At 43.3% G+C, this 14,172-nt stretch overlaps 1 protein-coding gene across 4 annotated transcripts in view; it reads left to right on the forward strand.

The window, feature by feature from the left end:
- The window catches only part of Arl9 (ADP ribosylation factor like GTPase 9), a 12,161-nt gene extending 611 nt beyond the window's left edge, over positions 1-11,550 (forward strand). Inside the window, exons 1-5 of one of the 4 annotated variants that reach the window (XM_005359379.2) lie at positions 329-624; positions 1,451-1,678; positions 3,418-3,580; positions 6,012-6,187; positions 11,268-11,550. In XM_005359379.2, coding sequence (XP_005359436.1) covers positions 3,565-3,580; positions 6,012-6,187; positions 11,268-11,444 — 369 coding nt within the window. In that variant the 5' untranslated portion in view covers positions 329-624; positions 1,451-1,678; positions 3,418-3,564 and the 3' untranslated portion in view covers positions 11,445-11,550. Of the gene's footprint in view, positions 1-7; positions 221-328; positions 625-1,450; positions 1,679-2,059; positions 2,077-3,417; positions 3,581-6,011; positions 6,188-11,267 lie in introns of those variants that run through there. The other 3 variants (XM_013350769.2, XM_026785292.1, XM_026785291.1) reach the window with 3 other exon arrangements.
- Positions 11,551-14,172: the final 2,622 nt, after the last annotated feature.

Raw genomic sequence — 14,172 nt, forward strand, 5'->3', positions numbered from 1 at the left:
GAAAATCAAAGAAAACGGGAAAGACAAGGGGAAGGAAGAGGAGAAAAGGAAGAGTGTGGACGTGAAAATCAAGGAGAATGGGAAAGGAAAGGAAATCAAGGAGGAGCAAGGGACGGAGAATGAGGAGGAACAGGTCACAGAAAAGGTCAAAGACAGCAGCAGCACCTCGATTAAAATCCTGTACCCGCCGCCGCCACCGCCGCCGCCGCCGCCGCCGCCGGTAAGAGACCTGGGACCCGCTTCGCCTCCGAGGCGGTTGTGGGCATTCAGACCCGCCGGGCTCTGTTACGTCGCCCCCGAAGTACACAGAGAACCGGATCTTGTCCGAGGGCGTCTGTCTATGGATGGCGGGGGTGTGGGGGAATGTGCCAAGGTTCGAACGTATCCCCGCCCCCAACTTCACCCCTTCCGGCACCCGTTATTGTCTACTGTGGAGAGACCAGGGATCTCTTAATTGGTCCAAGTTGAACGCAGGGACCGGCTCCTGGCTCTGTCCCTGCGCTTCATACCTGGTGCGGACCACATAGGCAATGCTGAAAACAGCACCGAATCCTCTTCCCAGCACGTGCAGTTAATATAGTCTTGGTTGGAAGAGATAGGGTTCCTGGACATGATAAGTACCTGGTGTGTTTGGGAGCTCCCGGTTCTTTTCCGCGGGCGTTGTAGTTACCGTTTGCAGGGCTTTCAGAACTCGCCATGGGAGGGACGCAGATTGGTCTCAGAAGCCCAGGCATTGTTTTGGTCAGAAATGACTCTGTCGCTTAGTGTTCCCAGTTCCTTGACTGGTTCCTTGGCTCAGAGCCGCTTTCTACTTCTGAACAGTGGGAATTGTTAACGGAGACTTGATCCCTGGCAAAAGCACAGACTCGAATCATAGATGATGGAAGAAATAACTGTTACAAGAACAGTGATGATCAGAATTCGATTTGAGTATGTACCTAGCGGAGTGGTTTGCCCAGGGCGCGGCTTCTTCATTGCACTCTGGATATGTAAGCCCCTGCGATTTCCCCTTATTTCTGGTAGTTGTGGACTAGGGCTAGATAAACGTAGAACCCAGGGCTTCAGCAGTAAACTACCATTGAGCTACACCTCAGCCCAAAACATATAGTGTAGACTAAAGTATAAGCAGAATAGAAGCCAAAGTGAGTGTGGAATTTCTAGGGAAGATAGGCCGGGGGCATGGTGAGGAGCAGGGGACAGATTTTAGCACAATATTTTCCTAAGACTTCGGATACAAAACTGTCAAAATATGACCAACCGGTATAAAATACGCCCTCATTTCAGCAGCGGGGGTAGTCTTCTTAGAATTGGTAGAGTAGATTAGGGTAGCTTGGGTAGGAATCACAGTGGCGGTTGTAGGGGGATATAACCCACAGCGATTTCTTGGTGCCTCTGTCCCTTTAAAGAGTACAGTCTGAACAACTTCCGCTGTCCTTTTTCCTTACCGTAGCATATTCTCAGAACGACACTGTAACACTTAGAACGGGAACGGAAGTAAGGACTTAGAATTTCATATCTAGTGAGATATGAAATAGTCGTGAGAGTTCCAATTCCTTAGGGCTAGGAAGTTGGCTCCGTGGGTGCAGTGCGGCTGGAGAACTTGAATTTGGATCCCCAGCATTCATGGAACAAAGTACCAGCCTCTGGCCTAGCCGCGCATGCACAAACAGAGGTTCAGGTGAGTGTACCAGAAAACACCAACTAAAAGACAATTTTTTATTTTTTTATATTTATTTATTTATTGCTCCAAGAACAAAAAACTCAGAGGCCTTTATAAATCATGCTTTTTACATTAAGTCCCTGTTAGGCCATGCCCTAAAACATCTTTCTTTCACACAGATTCTTTTAATTTTTTTTTTATTTTTTTTAAGCAGATGAGAGTGTTTCACTTCCAGCACTAGGGATATCAGGGCCACTCTGGGCTAGCAAATAAGACTCAAAAAAAAAAAAAAACCAGACTCAAAGAGCTGCATTAGAGATTCTTTGTTTTTCAAGACAAGGTCTCTCTACATAGCCTAGCTGTCCTGGAACTCACTCTGTAGACAAGGCTGGCCTAGAGCTCACAGAGATCCACTTGCCTCTGCCTCCCGAGTGGGGTTAAAGGCATGAACCACCATGGTAATACTATTTAAGATCACCTTTTTTTTTTTTTTTTTTTTTTTTTATTGTGGCCCATGGGATGGTGCCACTCACCCACCCACCCACACCAGGGTACCCTTTCTTGTTCATCCTCTCAAGACAAAAAAAAAAACAGACTCAGACTCAAAGAGCTGCACTAGAGATTCTTTGTTTTTCAAGACAGGGTCTCTCTACATAGCCTAGCGTCCTGGAACTCACCCTGTAGACAAGGCTGGCCTGGAGCTCACAGAGATTCACTTGCCTCTGCCTCCTGAGTGGGGTTAAAGGCATGAACCACCATGGTAATACTATTTAAGATCACCTTTTGAGCTAAGTGGTAGTCCGCGTCTTCAACCCTCAGAGGTTTGACAATTTCTATAGCCTTAGTCTTTCTGCTTAATCATGATACTTGTATCAAAGACATAAGTGAGAGCTGGGTGGTGGTGGCACATGCCTTTAATGCCAGCACTCAGGAGGTAGAGGTAGGTGGAGCTCTGTGAGTTTGAGGCCAGCCTGATCTACAGAGTGAGTTCCAGGACAGCCATAGTTGTTGCAGAGAGAAACCCTGTCTCAAAAACAAACAAAACCTAAGAGAGGACCTTTGTCCTAATATTTTGTAGCTAAATTATCCAACTGCTAAGACAAGACAAATAAGAGACCTTAAATGCTTCCATATTGGGTGCCAGCCATACTTGTGCCATCGACAACTCACTCCAGTGCAGTTGCCAATAAATGATAATCCCAGGTGCAAAACGGGGGCCGGAGAGGGCTCAGCAGGTAGAGATGTTTGCTTTTGGGCCAACACTCTGCATTTGATCCCCAGGACTCACATGGTAGAAGGAGAAAACCAACTCCTGAGAATTGTCCCTTGGCCTCCATACGCATGCTGAGGTGCCCCTATGCATGAGTACACACACACACACACACACACACACACACACAATATGGATATTGGTCCTGGTATCCGTAGATCTATGACACTGCATGGCACGTAAATTCTAAGATGTGTGTTCATGTGCATGCGCTGTGTGAGTGTGTGTGTGTGCGTGTATGTATGCTTACATGCATGCATGTGTGTGTGTTTTCATATATTTGTTGTCTGATAAACTGACAAGGAATTGGACAATAAAAAAAGGACCTGGGAGTGATGTTACAGAGTAGGGGTAGTTTTGGTTTAGACTGGTTAGCAATTCCGTGGTTACAGTTAGGTTCTAACAAGTCAGGCACGCTGTCAGAAGCCAGCCACACACAGCCCCGATGGCAAAAGTTTATTGATCGATTTTTTTTTTTTAATTTCAGGAGAAAAGTAACCATATCCTAGTAGTAGGCCTGGATGGAGCAGGAAAGACCAGCGTCCTCCACTCGCTGGCTTCCAACAGAGTCCAGCACAGCCTGGCACCTACCCAAGGTTTCAACGAAGTTTGCATCAACACTGAGGACAGGCAGATGGAGTTCCTGGAGAGTACGTTCTGCTTCTCATTAGCATCCATCTTAAGCCGGAAGCAGCGTTATCTACTGACATTGTAATCTTGAGTGAAGTGGCGCGGGATGCGATTCTTTTACACTTCAGGAAGACCTCAGGGTTTAATACTTAGGTGCTCGGGGTGGGGGCTGGGGAATCCACTTCCCGCTGTTTCGATTTTCTCCTTGTAGTGCTGGCAACAAAGGAGGCTTAGAGGAAGGCTAAATTTAGCATACCCTCCTGTGATCTCCTGTAATCATCCTTCACCTTCCCTCACTGCTGCAGAAACACGGCCATCTAAGCAACTATAATGGGCGTCCTTCTCAACAACAAAACCGGGCGCAGTCCCAAACCTCTTCTAGTAGAATTATCTAAGCAGTTCAAGCATGTCCAGATGTCTTCTGCTACCTCCAGTTGAACTCCTACATGGCCTTTGAGACTAACTGTGGTTACAAAACAAGCAAAGCAAGCATGATTTATCCCCTGTCTGTTCCTTTCCCTGTAGTCCATGGCCAGTGCATGGGGCCTGCTCTTCCACTAGGTGCTCAAGGGGGAGCCCCGGGCATCACCCTTGACAGTCTTTCTCTATGGCATCATTCTGCAAGTCAAGCACCGAGGTTTTCTGTCTCCAAAGCATGCATCAAATGTATAAGTTTTGTCCTTTTTGGCTCCCACATGAGAAGAACCTGCCCCTCTCTTCTCTTCCCAGGCACCACAGTCAATTGTGAAATCTTTGCTTTTTGTCCAGACTCAAAAAGCACTATTTTAACACACTATTTAAACTAAGCATTTGCTAGTTTAAAAAGCCTTGATGATTGGTTTATCCACTTCTAGATAATTCTTAGCTCAAAGATAAGGTGTTATGGGAAAGTGAAAAAGATGGAGAACTGAGGCATTGTTAAAAACCACCATGAAGCCAGACATGGTGTTACAGACCTGTAATCTGAGCACTTGAAAGACTGAGGCAGGAGAATCGTGAGCTAGAGGCTAGCCTGGACTAAGTAGTAAGACCTTGTTTCAAAAACTCCAGAAACAATGACCAAAAAAAAAAAAAAAAATCTACTGATTGAAAGGAGCAGGCCAAGAAAGTGTCGAAAAAAAAAAAAAAGCAGTAACAATAAAAACAAAGGGGGAGGGTGAGAAAATCGCTAAGAAACCGGTGAAATGGGGAAGAAAGACACAATAGCAAAGGTCAGAAAAGTCCAAAATTAGTACATCGAAAACATAAACAAAATAGACAAACTTCTGGTAAAATTTATCAAGAAAATCTGTAAAGCACAAATAAACAATATGACTGAAAAACCAGCTTGTCACCGGTTACACTGACAGGAATGTAGCATTCCCATGAATGCTTCAATGGTTTTGCTGGGTAGAAAGATGGCTCAGATAGCATGTGCTTCTCTTGCCAAGAACCTGAGTTCAGTTCCCAGCACCCATGTCAGGCAGCTCACAACTGCTCATACCTCCAGCTTCAGGGAACCCAGTGCCCTCTTCTGGTCTATGCACAGGCACATAAACACACAGCATACATTCACAAGGATACACATACACATTCATAAAAATAAACATTAAAAATTATTTTAGAAGCCAGGCATGGTGGGCCATGCATTTACCCAGCACTTGGGAAGCAGAGGCAGAAGCAGGTGGAGTTTGTGACTTTGAGGCCAGTTGGTCTACATAGTGAGTTCCAGGACAGCCAGATCTACATAGTGAGACTATCTATCTATCTATCTATCTATCTATCTATCTATCTATCTATCTATCTATCTATCTATTTATCTATCATCTATCTCTATCATCTATCTACCTACCTACTTTATCTATCCATCCATCCACCTACCTATCATCCATGTATCTATCTATCTATCTACACACACACATATATTATTAGAGTGGCACACAATTCAGCCTACTGTCTTCCATTATCTTAGTACCTTATGCCTGTTTTCTCAGTTATGCTGGGTGAACAAGCAGTAGCTGGCCACTCTTCTGTGCCCAGGGAGACATCACTGGAGTATTTAGGATCCCCATACTGATACTTTTGTGTTCTGCTTGTTTGTTTTTAATTTTATGTTTGTTTGTGTGAGACACCGTCTTGCTATGTTGGTTGGCAGGCCTCAAACTCACAACAGACCTCCTGCCTCACTAGCCTGAGTGCTGGAATTACAGGCATGAACTGCCCGGCCTGGCTTTTCATGCTGATTCTTTGTCATTCCTGGATGAGTGATCCACCTCTGAGGGACGGTGATTCCCTTTGACCAACGATTCCCTCAGTAACATTCCTCTGGCCACTCAGAGTTGCCTACAGTGTAACTCAGTGACATTGACCAGAGCACCCGGCCAGTGTGTCCTATAGTCCCCCTTGGGGGCCATCCCTGTGATTTTAATTCATTCATTCATGTGTGACTCCTTCCTCTCCCATTCTCCGCAGTTGGCGGCAGTGAGCCATTCCGCGCCTACTGGGATATGTACCTGCCTAAGGTATGGCTGCTGATCTTTGTGGTAGACTCAGCTGATCACAGTCGATTGCCTGAAGCCAGGAGATACCTTCATCAGCTGATTGCGCCAAACCCAGGGCTCCCTCTGGTTGTGTTTGCCAACAAACAGGTAAAAAGCTGTGCTAATCTGTTGGTAGAGCACCTTGCCTCGCTTCCAAGCAAGTCCACACCAAAACTAGGTTAATGGAACCTCCACTCAATAGTTTCTCATTATTAGCACAGACATGTCTTATTTTAATAGGTAGATAATCAAAAATATACTGCGTATTCAATTTATTAGGTCTCCTGGATTATATACTCTTTCAATGTAAATATAATTGTCTTGTGTCCTTTAAGTACTTGAATTGCCTAGTCTGTTGCCTCATGAAGAAATGGAATTTAACCATGTGTATTGAACTTATTTCAATAAACCAATACTGATTGTTGATTTAATTTGACACAATTTTGAGTGGCTTCTATGTATAGAAAAAGAGTTTTATTTTAGACCAGTTACACTTGACTGAATTTTTTTTTTTTTGGTGCTTGCATCAAAAGCAATTAACGTTCATGGAGAAAGCTCGAAGCTTTTACACAGTCCTTGGAAGTGCAAGCAACTACGAAAAAAAGAAACAAAACAGAATTCCTGTATCATGCATCAATTCTACGTTTTTTATATACCCCAGATAAATGAAACCAGGGAGCCAGTCTGCTTTTATACACTTATGTTTATGGTAGCACTATGATTACAACAGCCACAGGTTAGAAGTTAGAAGGGTCTGTCTGCTGATGACTGCATAACAAAACATGGTGTGTCCATACAGCGTGTTACTTTAGCCTGCAGAGGGAAGGAAGTACTACCACATGCAACCATGCGGATGGACCTGTGGATACTATCCTAAATGAATGAGCTAGCCACAGAGGGACAGATGCTGTGTGGTTCTGCGTATAGAGCGTCTTCCCAGAGACATCAACTGTTCAGTGGACCGAGTGGAACTGTGGATGTCAAGGGTTATAGGAGGGAGGAAAGTGGAGTTAGCTTAGGACAGCTAGAGCTTCAGTGTAGCAAGATGAAGAGTTGATGGTGATGGTTTAAACCACTGTGAATGCATTTAATTTTACGGAATTGCACACTAAAATGGTAAATTTTGTTATGTGCACTACTATTACAACGATGACAATGACTACACACACACACACACACACACACACACACACACACACACACACACACACGTAACCTTTAGGTTTCCAAACACTGGAACAGAAATTCTCTCAATTACTAGGTCTGCCAACCAAAAACTCAATGCCTTCCTTCCCTTATGTCTTCAATGAGTGGGATGTTCATGGAAGCAAACTAAATAATTACAATAGATCTTACTTTATCAGAAATCTTGATTGGCATTAAGAATAGAGGCTGGTCCAGCACATTTTGATATTGTGTTGGCATTTAAAAAAAAAAGGTTGATGATTTGTTTTTCGTTTTTAAGTGAAGTATCTTAAAACTACGAAGACTCAGGGCCTGAGAGCTGTAGCCCAATGACAGCGAATCTGCTTAGCATATGTGAGGTCCTGGGTTCAACCCCGGCAGGCAGTAGGTGAGGGAATTGCAAAGATTTAGAAGTTCCTGTACACACATTTCACCTGTGTGGCATGCTGGTGGACTGTAATCTGGCCTTTCTCCTATTGCCGGTCATTTTTATTCTTCCCAGTTGTTTACTGTCACAAGGTTGCAGTGAGCTTTCAAATGTGTGCGCCCTTGTACCCAAGTGTGCAGAAGTGCTAGGTTTTTGGATTTGCAAATAGTTTTATTGGCTATTCCGAAATTGCTTTCCAAAGTCACACTAGTTCACTCTTCCATCGGGAGATGATAGTTATTTGAAGCTCCACCCCTCATTGGGACTAGCCGTTGTCACAACCATCCGTTTTGCCAATGTGTTGTTCTTATGATCCTTATTTATTTGAAGTGTTTATTGTTGGCTGAGGCCTATATCCTGTTTGCTCTTGTTTTCTCACCTCTGATTCTTCCTGTGGGAGAGGTGCTGGGAATGAGAGCCGAGGTCTTTTGTACTAAGCATACTGTTTACCACAAAGATGGGCCAGAAGCCTCTATCTTTCCTGTTTGATATATAAGGGTACTGGATATTTTTTTGCAAAATTCCCTTGTTGGTTATATGCATCACTAACATCTTCTCCAGTATCTCAGTGATTTTCATTTTGCTTTGCTTATGGTTTCTATTTTTACATTAGAGACCCCCATTTCTCTTTTTAAGGCATAGTTCTGCATAGGTCTCTATATAGTTTTGACTGCCTTGGAACTTGCTCTGTAGACCAGGCTGGCCTTGAACTCACAGAGGTCTGCTTGTCTCTGTTTCCTGAGTACTGGGATTAAAGGCTGGCGAGATTTTCCTTTTTATTTATCAAATTTATCCAGTTTTTCCTTTTGTGGTTTGTGTGTCTTGTCTTCATCAAATTGAATAAACAGAGCCATTGTCAAATTGAAAGTTTTTTGTTGTTTATTTGAGACAAGGTATATCACTATGTAATCTTGGCTGGCCTGGAACTCTTTATATAGACTGGGCTGGTCTTGAACTCATAGAGATTTACCTGCTTCTGCCTCTTGAGTATTCAGTATACCACTATACCCAGCTAAACTGAAGACTTTTGCTTTGCCTTAATGATAAAAGACTTAGCTATTCTTTTTAAATTATAATTAAATTTATTCATTTATTTTACATCCCAACCAAAGTTTCCCCTCCCTGTTCTCCCCCCCACACACACACACACCAACTCCACCCCAATTCACTCCTTCTCCCATGGGTGTCAACAAAGAGTGGCATATCAAGTTGAGGTAGGACCAAGCTCCCCCCCTTGTACTAAGGCGGGGCAAGGCAACCCAGTACTAGAAATAGGCTCCTGGTAAATGTTAGGGACAGTACCTGCTTCCACCACCAGGCGTCCCACGAGCGGATCAAACTACACAACTGTCACACTAGGTTGGTTCATGCAGGCGCCCTAGTCATTGGTTCAGAGTCTGTGAGCTCCTATGAGGCCAGGTTAATTGTCTCTGTGGGTTCTCCCATGATCTTGACAAACCACTCCCTATCCTTTACCCCACCCATCCCTTCCTTCCCTTACTCCCTTCTCACCTCCCCTATTCCCTTCCTCCCTCCCTTCAACAAGATTCTCAGAGCTTGGCTCAGTGCTTGGCCCTGGATCTCTGCATCCATGTCCATCAGTCACTGGATAAAGAAGGTTCTCTGATGATGATTGAGATTGTTACCAGTCTGATTACAGGAGATGACCAGTTCATGTTACCCATTCACCATAGCTAGGAGTCTTAGCTGGGGTCATCCCTGGGAGTTTCCCTTGCACCAGGCCTCTACCTGACCCCCAAATGCCCTACATCCCCACATCAAGATGTCTCTTTCATTAATTTCCCCCTCCACCCACCCTCCCCAACTCAGTCTCTTAAGTTCCCATCCCCACTGGCCCACAGTCCACCCAGATTTCTTTCTATTTCTCCTTCCCAGGGAGATCTATGTGTCTCCCTCTTGGGGCTCCTTGTTACCCAGGCTCTCTGGGACTGTGGACTGTAGCATAGTTACCCTTTACTTTATAGCTAATATCCACTAATGAGTGAGAACATACCATCTTTGTCTTTCTGTGTCTCAGTTACCTCACTCAAGAGGACTTTTTTTCTAGTTCCATTAATTTGCCTTCAGATTTGCTGATGCCTTTATAACAGCTGAGTAATACTCCATTGTGTAAATGGACCACATTTTCTTTATCCATTCTTCAGTTGAGGGGCATCTAGGTTGTTTCCAGGTTCTAGCCATGATGAATAATGGTGAACATAGTTGAGCAAGTGTCCTTGTGGAATGATTGAGCATCTTGAGTATATAAGTCTTAGCTATTCTAAATTAATGCATATTTGCTTGTATTCTTTAGTGAAAATATTTAGTCTATGCTTTTAGATGAATCACTAGGTCAATATATTACATCAGGGGTTTCAAAAGGTTATCTTTTGAAAGCTGGGCATGGAAGTTCATGCCTGTAATCTCAGCAGTGGAGAGCAGAGACAGAAGGATTGCAAGTTCAAGACCAGCTTGGGCTAGATAGGAAAGCCTTGCATATAAAAAATGTTATCTTATTTTATTTATTCTTTGGTTATAACCTCAATTCCTACCCATACTGTCTCCTCCCTACATCTTCCTTTATAATTTCTTCAGTAGATGTATTAACCTGAGACATCATCTATATATTATTGCATCCGTTACTCTGTCACAGAAGTCTCTAAGGGCTCTATGTATAACATATTGTGATTACCAACACCCAGTCACCATTCATAGCCCACCAGGGGAAACCTCGTAGACTTCTAGGGCTATGGAGCTAAGACAACATACATGGACCTCTATATACCCCACCAGTTTGCTATAAATTTTTGATCTGAATAAATAATAATAGCAACAAAGAACTCACAAATGATAAGTATGAGAATCAGTAAAATATGGGCAGAAAGTAATTGATAGCTAGGTGGTGGTGGCACACACCTTTAATCCCAGCATTCAGAAGGCAGAGGCAGGTGGCTCTTTATGAGTTTGAGGCCAGCCTGGTCTACAGAGCAAGTTCCAGACAGGCTCCAAAGCTACAGAGAAACCCTGTCTCGAAAAAAATTAAAATTAAAAAAGTAATTGATGGGGGCTGGAGAGATGGCTCAGTGGTTAAGAGCATTGCCTGCTCTTCCAAAGGTCTTGAGTTCAATTCCCGGCAACCACATGGTGGCTCACAACCATCTGTAATGAGGTCTGGTGCCCTCTTCTGGCTTGCAGACATACACACAGACAGAATATTGTATACATAATAAATAAATAAGTATTAAAAAAAAAGTAATTGATGAGTGGGGTATGGTGGCATACACCTCTAACCCCAACAGGTGTATGACTCAAAAGAAGGGAAGAAAGAAAGAAAAGAAAAGAAAAGAAAAATTAAGGTCTTTGGTGTGGGCAGAAAGTACTTTTTGATAAGTCAGAAATGCTGGAATAATTCTGATAAAAATGTTTCTATTCATACCAACTCTGGAGTCATAATAACAAAGTTTCAGTATTTTCTGCATTAAATGGTAGAGTCATTTAGAATAAGGAGGAAATATTTCTGTCCAACAAGAATGCAGACTAACAATGTGTCCTCCTCTCTCTCCATTGTGGGTAAAGGATCTTGAAGACGCCTACCACATTACAGACATCCACGACGCTCTAGCACTGTCGGAAGTGGGGAATGAGAGGAAGCTGTTCTTGTTTGGAACTCAGGTGACTGAGAATGGCTCAGAGATCCCCTCCACCATGCAAGATGCCAGAGACCTGATTGCACATCTGGCCGCAAATATGTAGAAGTCGACTAGGACCCGGCCCACTCCTCAATTCACCATCAAACTGTCATCAAAGAGGGCTGCATGGCAGGCAGGCTTAACCCAAAGGTTTCCACTTACAATAAAAAATAAGCCATTTCCTATTCTCTCAATGCAAAGTGTATATACGAAGAGAATGCTCATTTATTAAGATTACATTTTTATTTTTTTTTAGATTTTTAACTTTAAATTTTTAAAATTATTTTGTTTGATGGCAATTTGGATTTTTGCTTGTTTTGGGTGCTGAGAGTTGAGCCCTGGGCCTCACATATGTTAAACACACCATCTACCGTGGTGCCATGCCCACACACCTGGAGGAGGGCTTTAACTCAAAAGTAGAGTTCGTGTTAGCAAGCTTTCATCCCACCTGTGGGTGTATATGTTCATGTATGTACATGTAAGGTCAGAAAGGTGCCATAAATCATGTATGCACTTTTGCTTTTTGTGGTTTCTGTTGTGGGACAATGCTCTTGTACACTGTAAAGAGTTGTCACTTGTATTAGTTTAATAAAATGCTGATTGACCAGTAGTCAAATAGGAAGTGTAGGCGGGATCACCAGACTAAGGAATTCTGGGAAAAGGAAAAATAGAGAGTCAGTCCTCATCCAGACTCAGAGAAAGCAAGATGAAAATGCTGCATTGAGGAAAGGTGCCAAGCAACATGGCTAAATATAGACAAGAATTATGGGTTAATCTATTGTAAGAGCTAGTTAATAATAAGTCTGAGCTAATAGGCCAAAGAGTTTATAATTACTATAAGCCTCTGTGTGTTTCTTTGGAACTGAACAGCTGTGGGACCAGGCAGGACAGAAACACTGGGTGTCAATTGTTAGACTTCCACAGATTATATTTAAGGATGGAGGTGTAGGTGACTGCTTTGTTGAACCCAAGTCTTTTTTTTTTTTTAAGAGTTTTTTGGGTTTTTTTTTTAAGATTTATTTATTTATTATGTATACAACATTCTGCCTCCGTGTATGCCCGCATGCCAGAGGAGGGCGCCAGATCTCATTACAGATGAAAACCACCATGTGGTTGCTGGGAATTGAACTCAGGACCTCTGGAAGAGCAACCAGTGCTCTTAACCACTGAGCCATCTCTCCAGCCTCCGAACCCAAGTCTTTTAGACACAAAAGCAGTCTAAAACTACTATGTGAGTTTCTCTAGCCAGACTTGACTGATAACAGAGACCAGTGGTCACTCCCTACTAAATTCCTCAGCAATTAATCCTCTGCACAAGCTTCTAACCTCAGTTTATGATACACAATTCAAGGCTTATCTAACTGTTTTAAGTCCTAAAATATATATGGAGGACAAGAACAACAATCAGTTGCCCAAGTCCAGAGAGAAACAGCTTTACATGGGAAAATCTCTCAGATAGCCAGGGCTACAAAGATGGTCTGGCCTCATAGCCTTGAATTAAAAAGTTACAAGTTTCCCTCCTTGTGCTCTGGGGCTACATGCAGGATAAGAAAATGTGCTTTTAGGTTTGGGACGTCTGGAAAAATGCCAAACGCTATGCCCCTGGCCTTGGGTCACAGCCTATATACCAGGAACTTTGAAGCCAGGAGTTGCCATGGTTCCTCACTCCCCTCAGATGTAGCTTTTGTAACCTTTTTTTGTTGAAAGAAGTTTGTTGTTGAACCTGTACATATAAGCTAGTTGAGCAAAGAAGCTGGAGAGAATGGGAACAAGAGAAGAAGAGCAGAGAATTAGAGGCTCGGAGCTGCAGAATGAGAGTTGGAAATAAAAAGAGCACGACCTTCAGATCATGGATGTCTTTTTCCTTTAGAAAGATTGGGAATTTTCCTGAAGTCCTCACTGCTCTGAAGGCATTCTTTTCTGCAACCCTGGTGAGTTCTGGGAGCTGGACTCCCAGGCTGCGGCACCGAAGGTGTCCTCTGGCCTCCACATATGTAATGTGGCAGTTATACATGCACACACATAACATGTAATAAAATCTTTATGTGTTGAATGTTTTGCCTGCATATCTGAAAGTATACTGTATGTGTGGCTAGTTCCTGCAGAGGCCAGAAGAGGGTGCCAGATTCATTGGAACTGGAGGATAATCCATTGGGAGCCATTATTGGGTTCTCTGCAGCAAGCGGTTGTTTGTATGTTTGTGCGCCTGGGTGTAGGTATGCACACCACATGCATGCAGGAGCCTGCAGATGTCTGAGGTATTTGATTCCCTGGAAATTAAGGACCATTGTGAGCCACCATGTAAGTGATGGGAACCAAACCCAGGTCCTCTGTAAGAACAGTAAATGCTCTTAAGCACTGAACCATCTTTCCAGGGCTGCACGTGGTCTTCACTGATGGACCAAAATGTAATCAGATCCTAAAAAATACGTTTGAAGCAACAGATTACCTGATTGATACATACACACTCTAGAATGCGTCTCCTAGTTCCATTCCAGGTAACTTCCACAAAAACGTTTTAATTTTCTATAGGACAGTGAATTTAAGTACTCTCCATTTTTCTTTGTAAACGGTGCCTTCAACCATACATTTTGAGAGATGATTTATTCCTTAACATTTAATTCCTGCTCTTGACGGTAAACACAAGACCGTGAGAGCACCAGTTCTGCTTTTCTTCCCCATACTATTATGGCCATGAAGATGAGTGCTTCCCAGGCGCTCGCTCTCTCTCTCTCTCTCTCTCTCTCTCACACACACACACACACACACGAGGGGTACTGCACTTGCAGAGG

Source organism: Microtus ochrogaster, linkage group LG1 (assembly GCF_000317375.1).
Source record: "Microtus ochrogaster isolate Prairie Vole_2 linkage group LG1, MicOch1.0, whole genome shotgun sequence".
Classification (NCBI taxonomy): Eukaryota; Metazoa; Chordata; class Mammalia; order Rodentia; family Cricetidae; genus Microtus; species Microtus ochrogaster.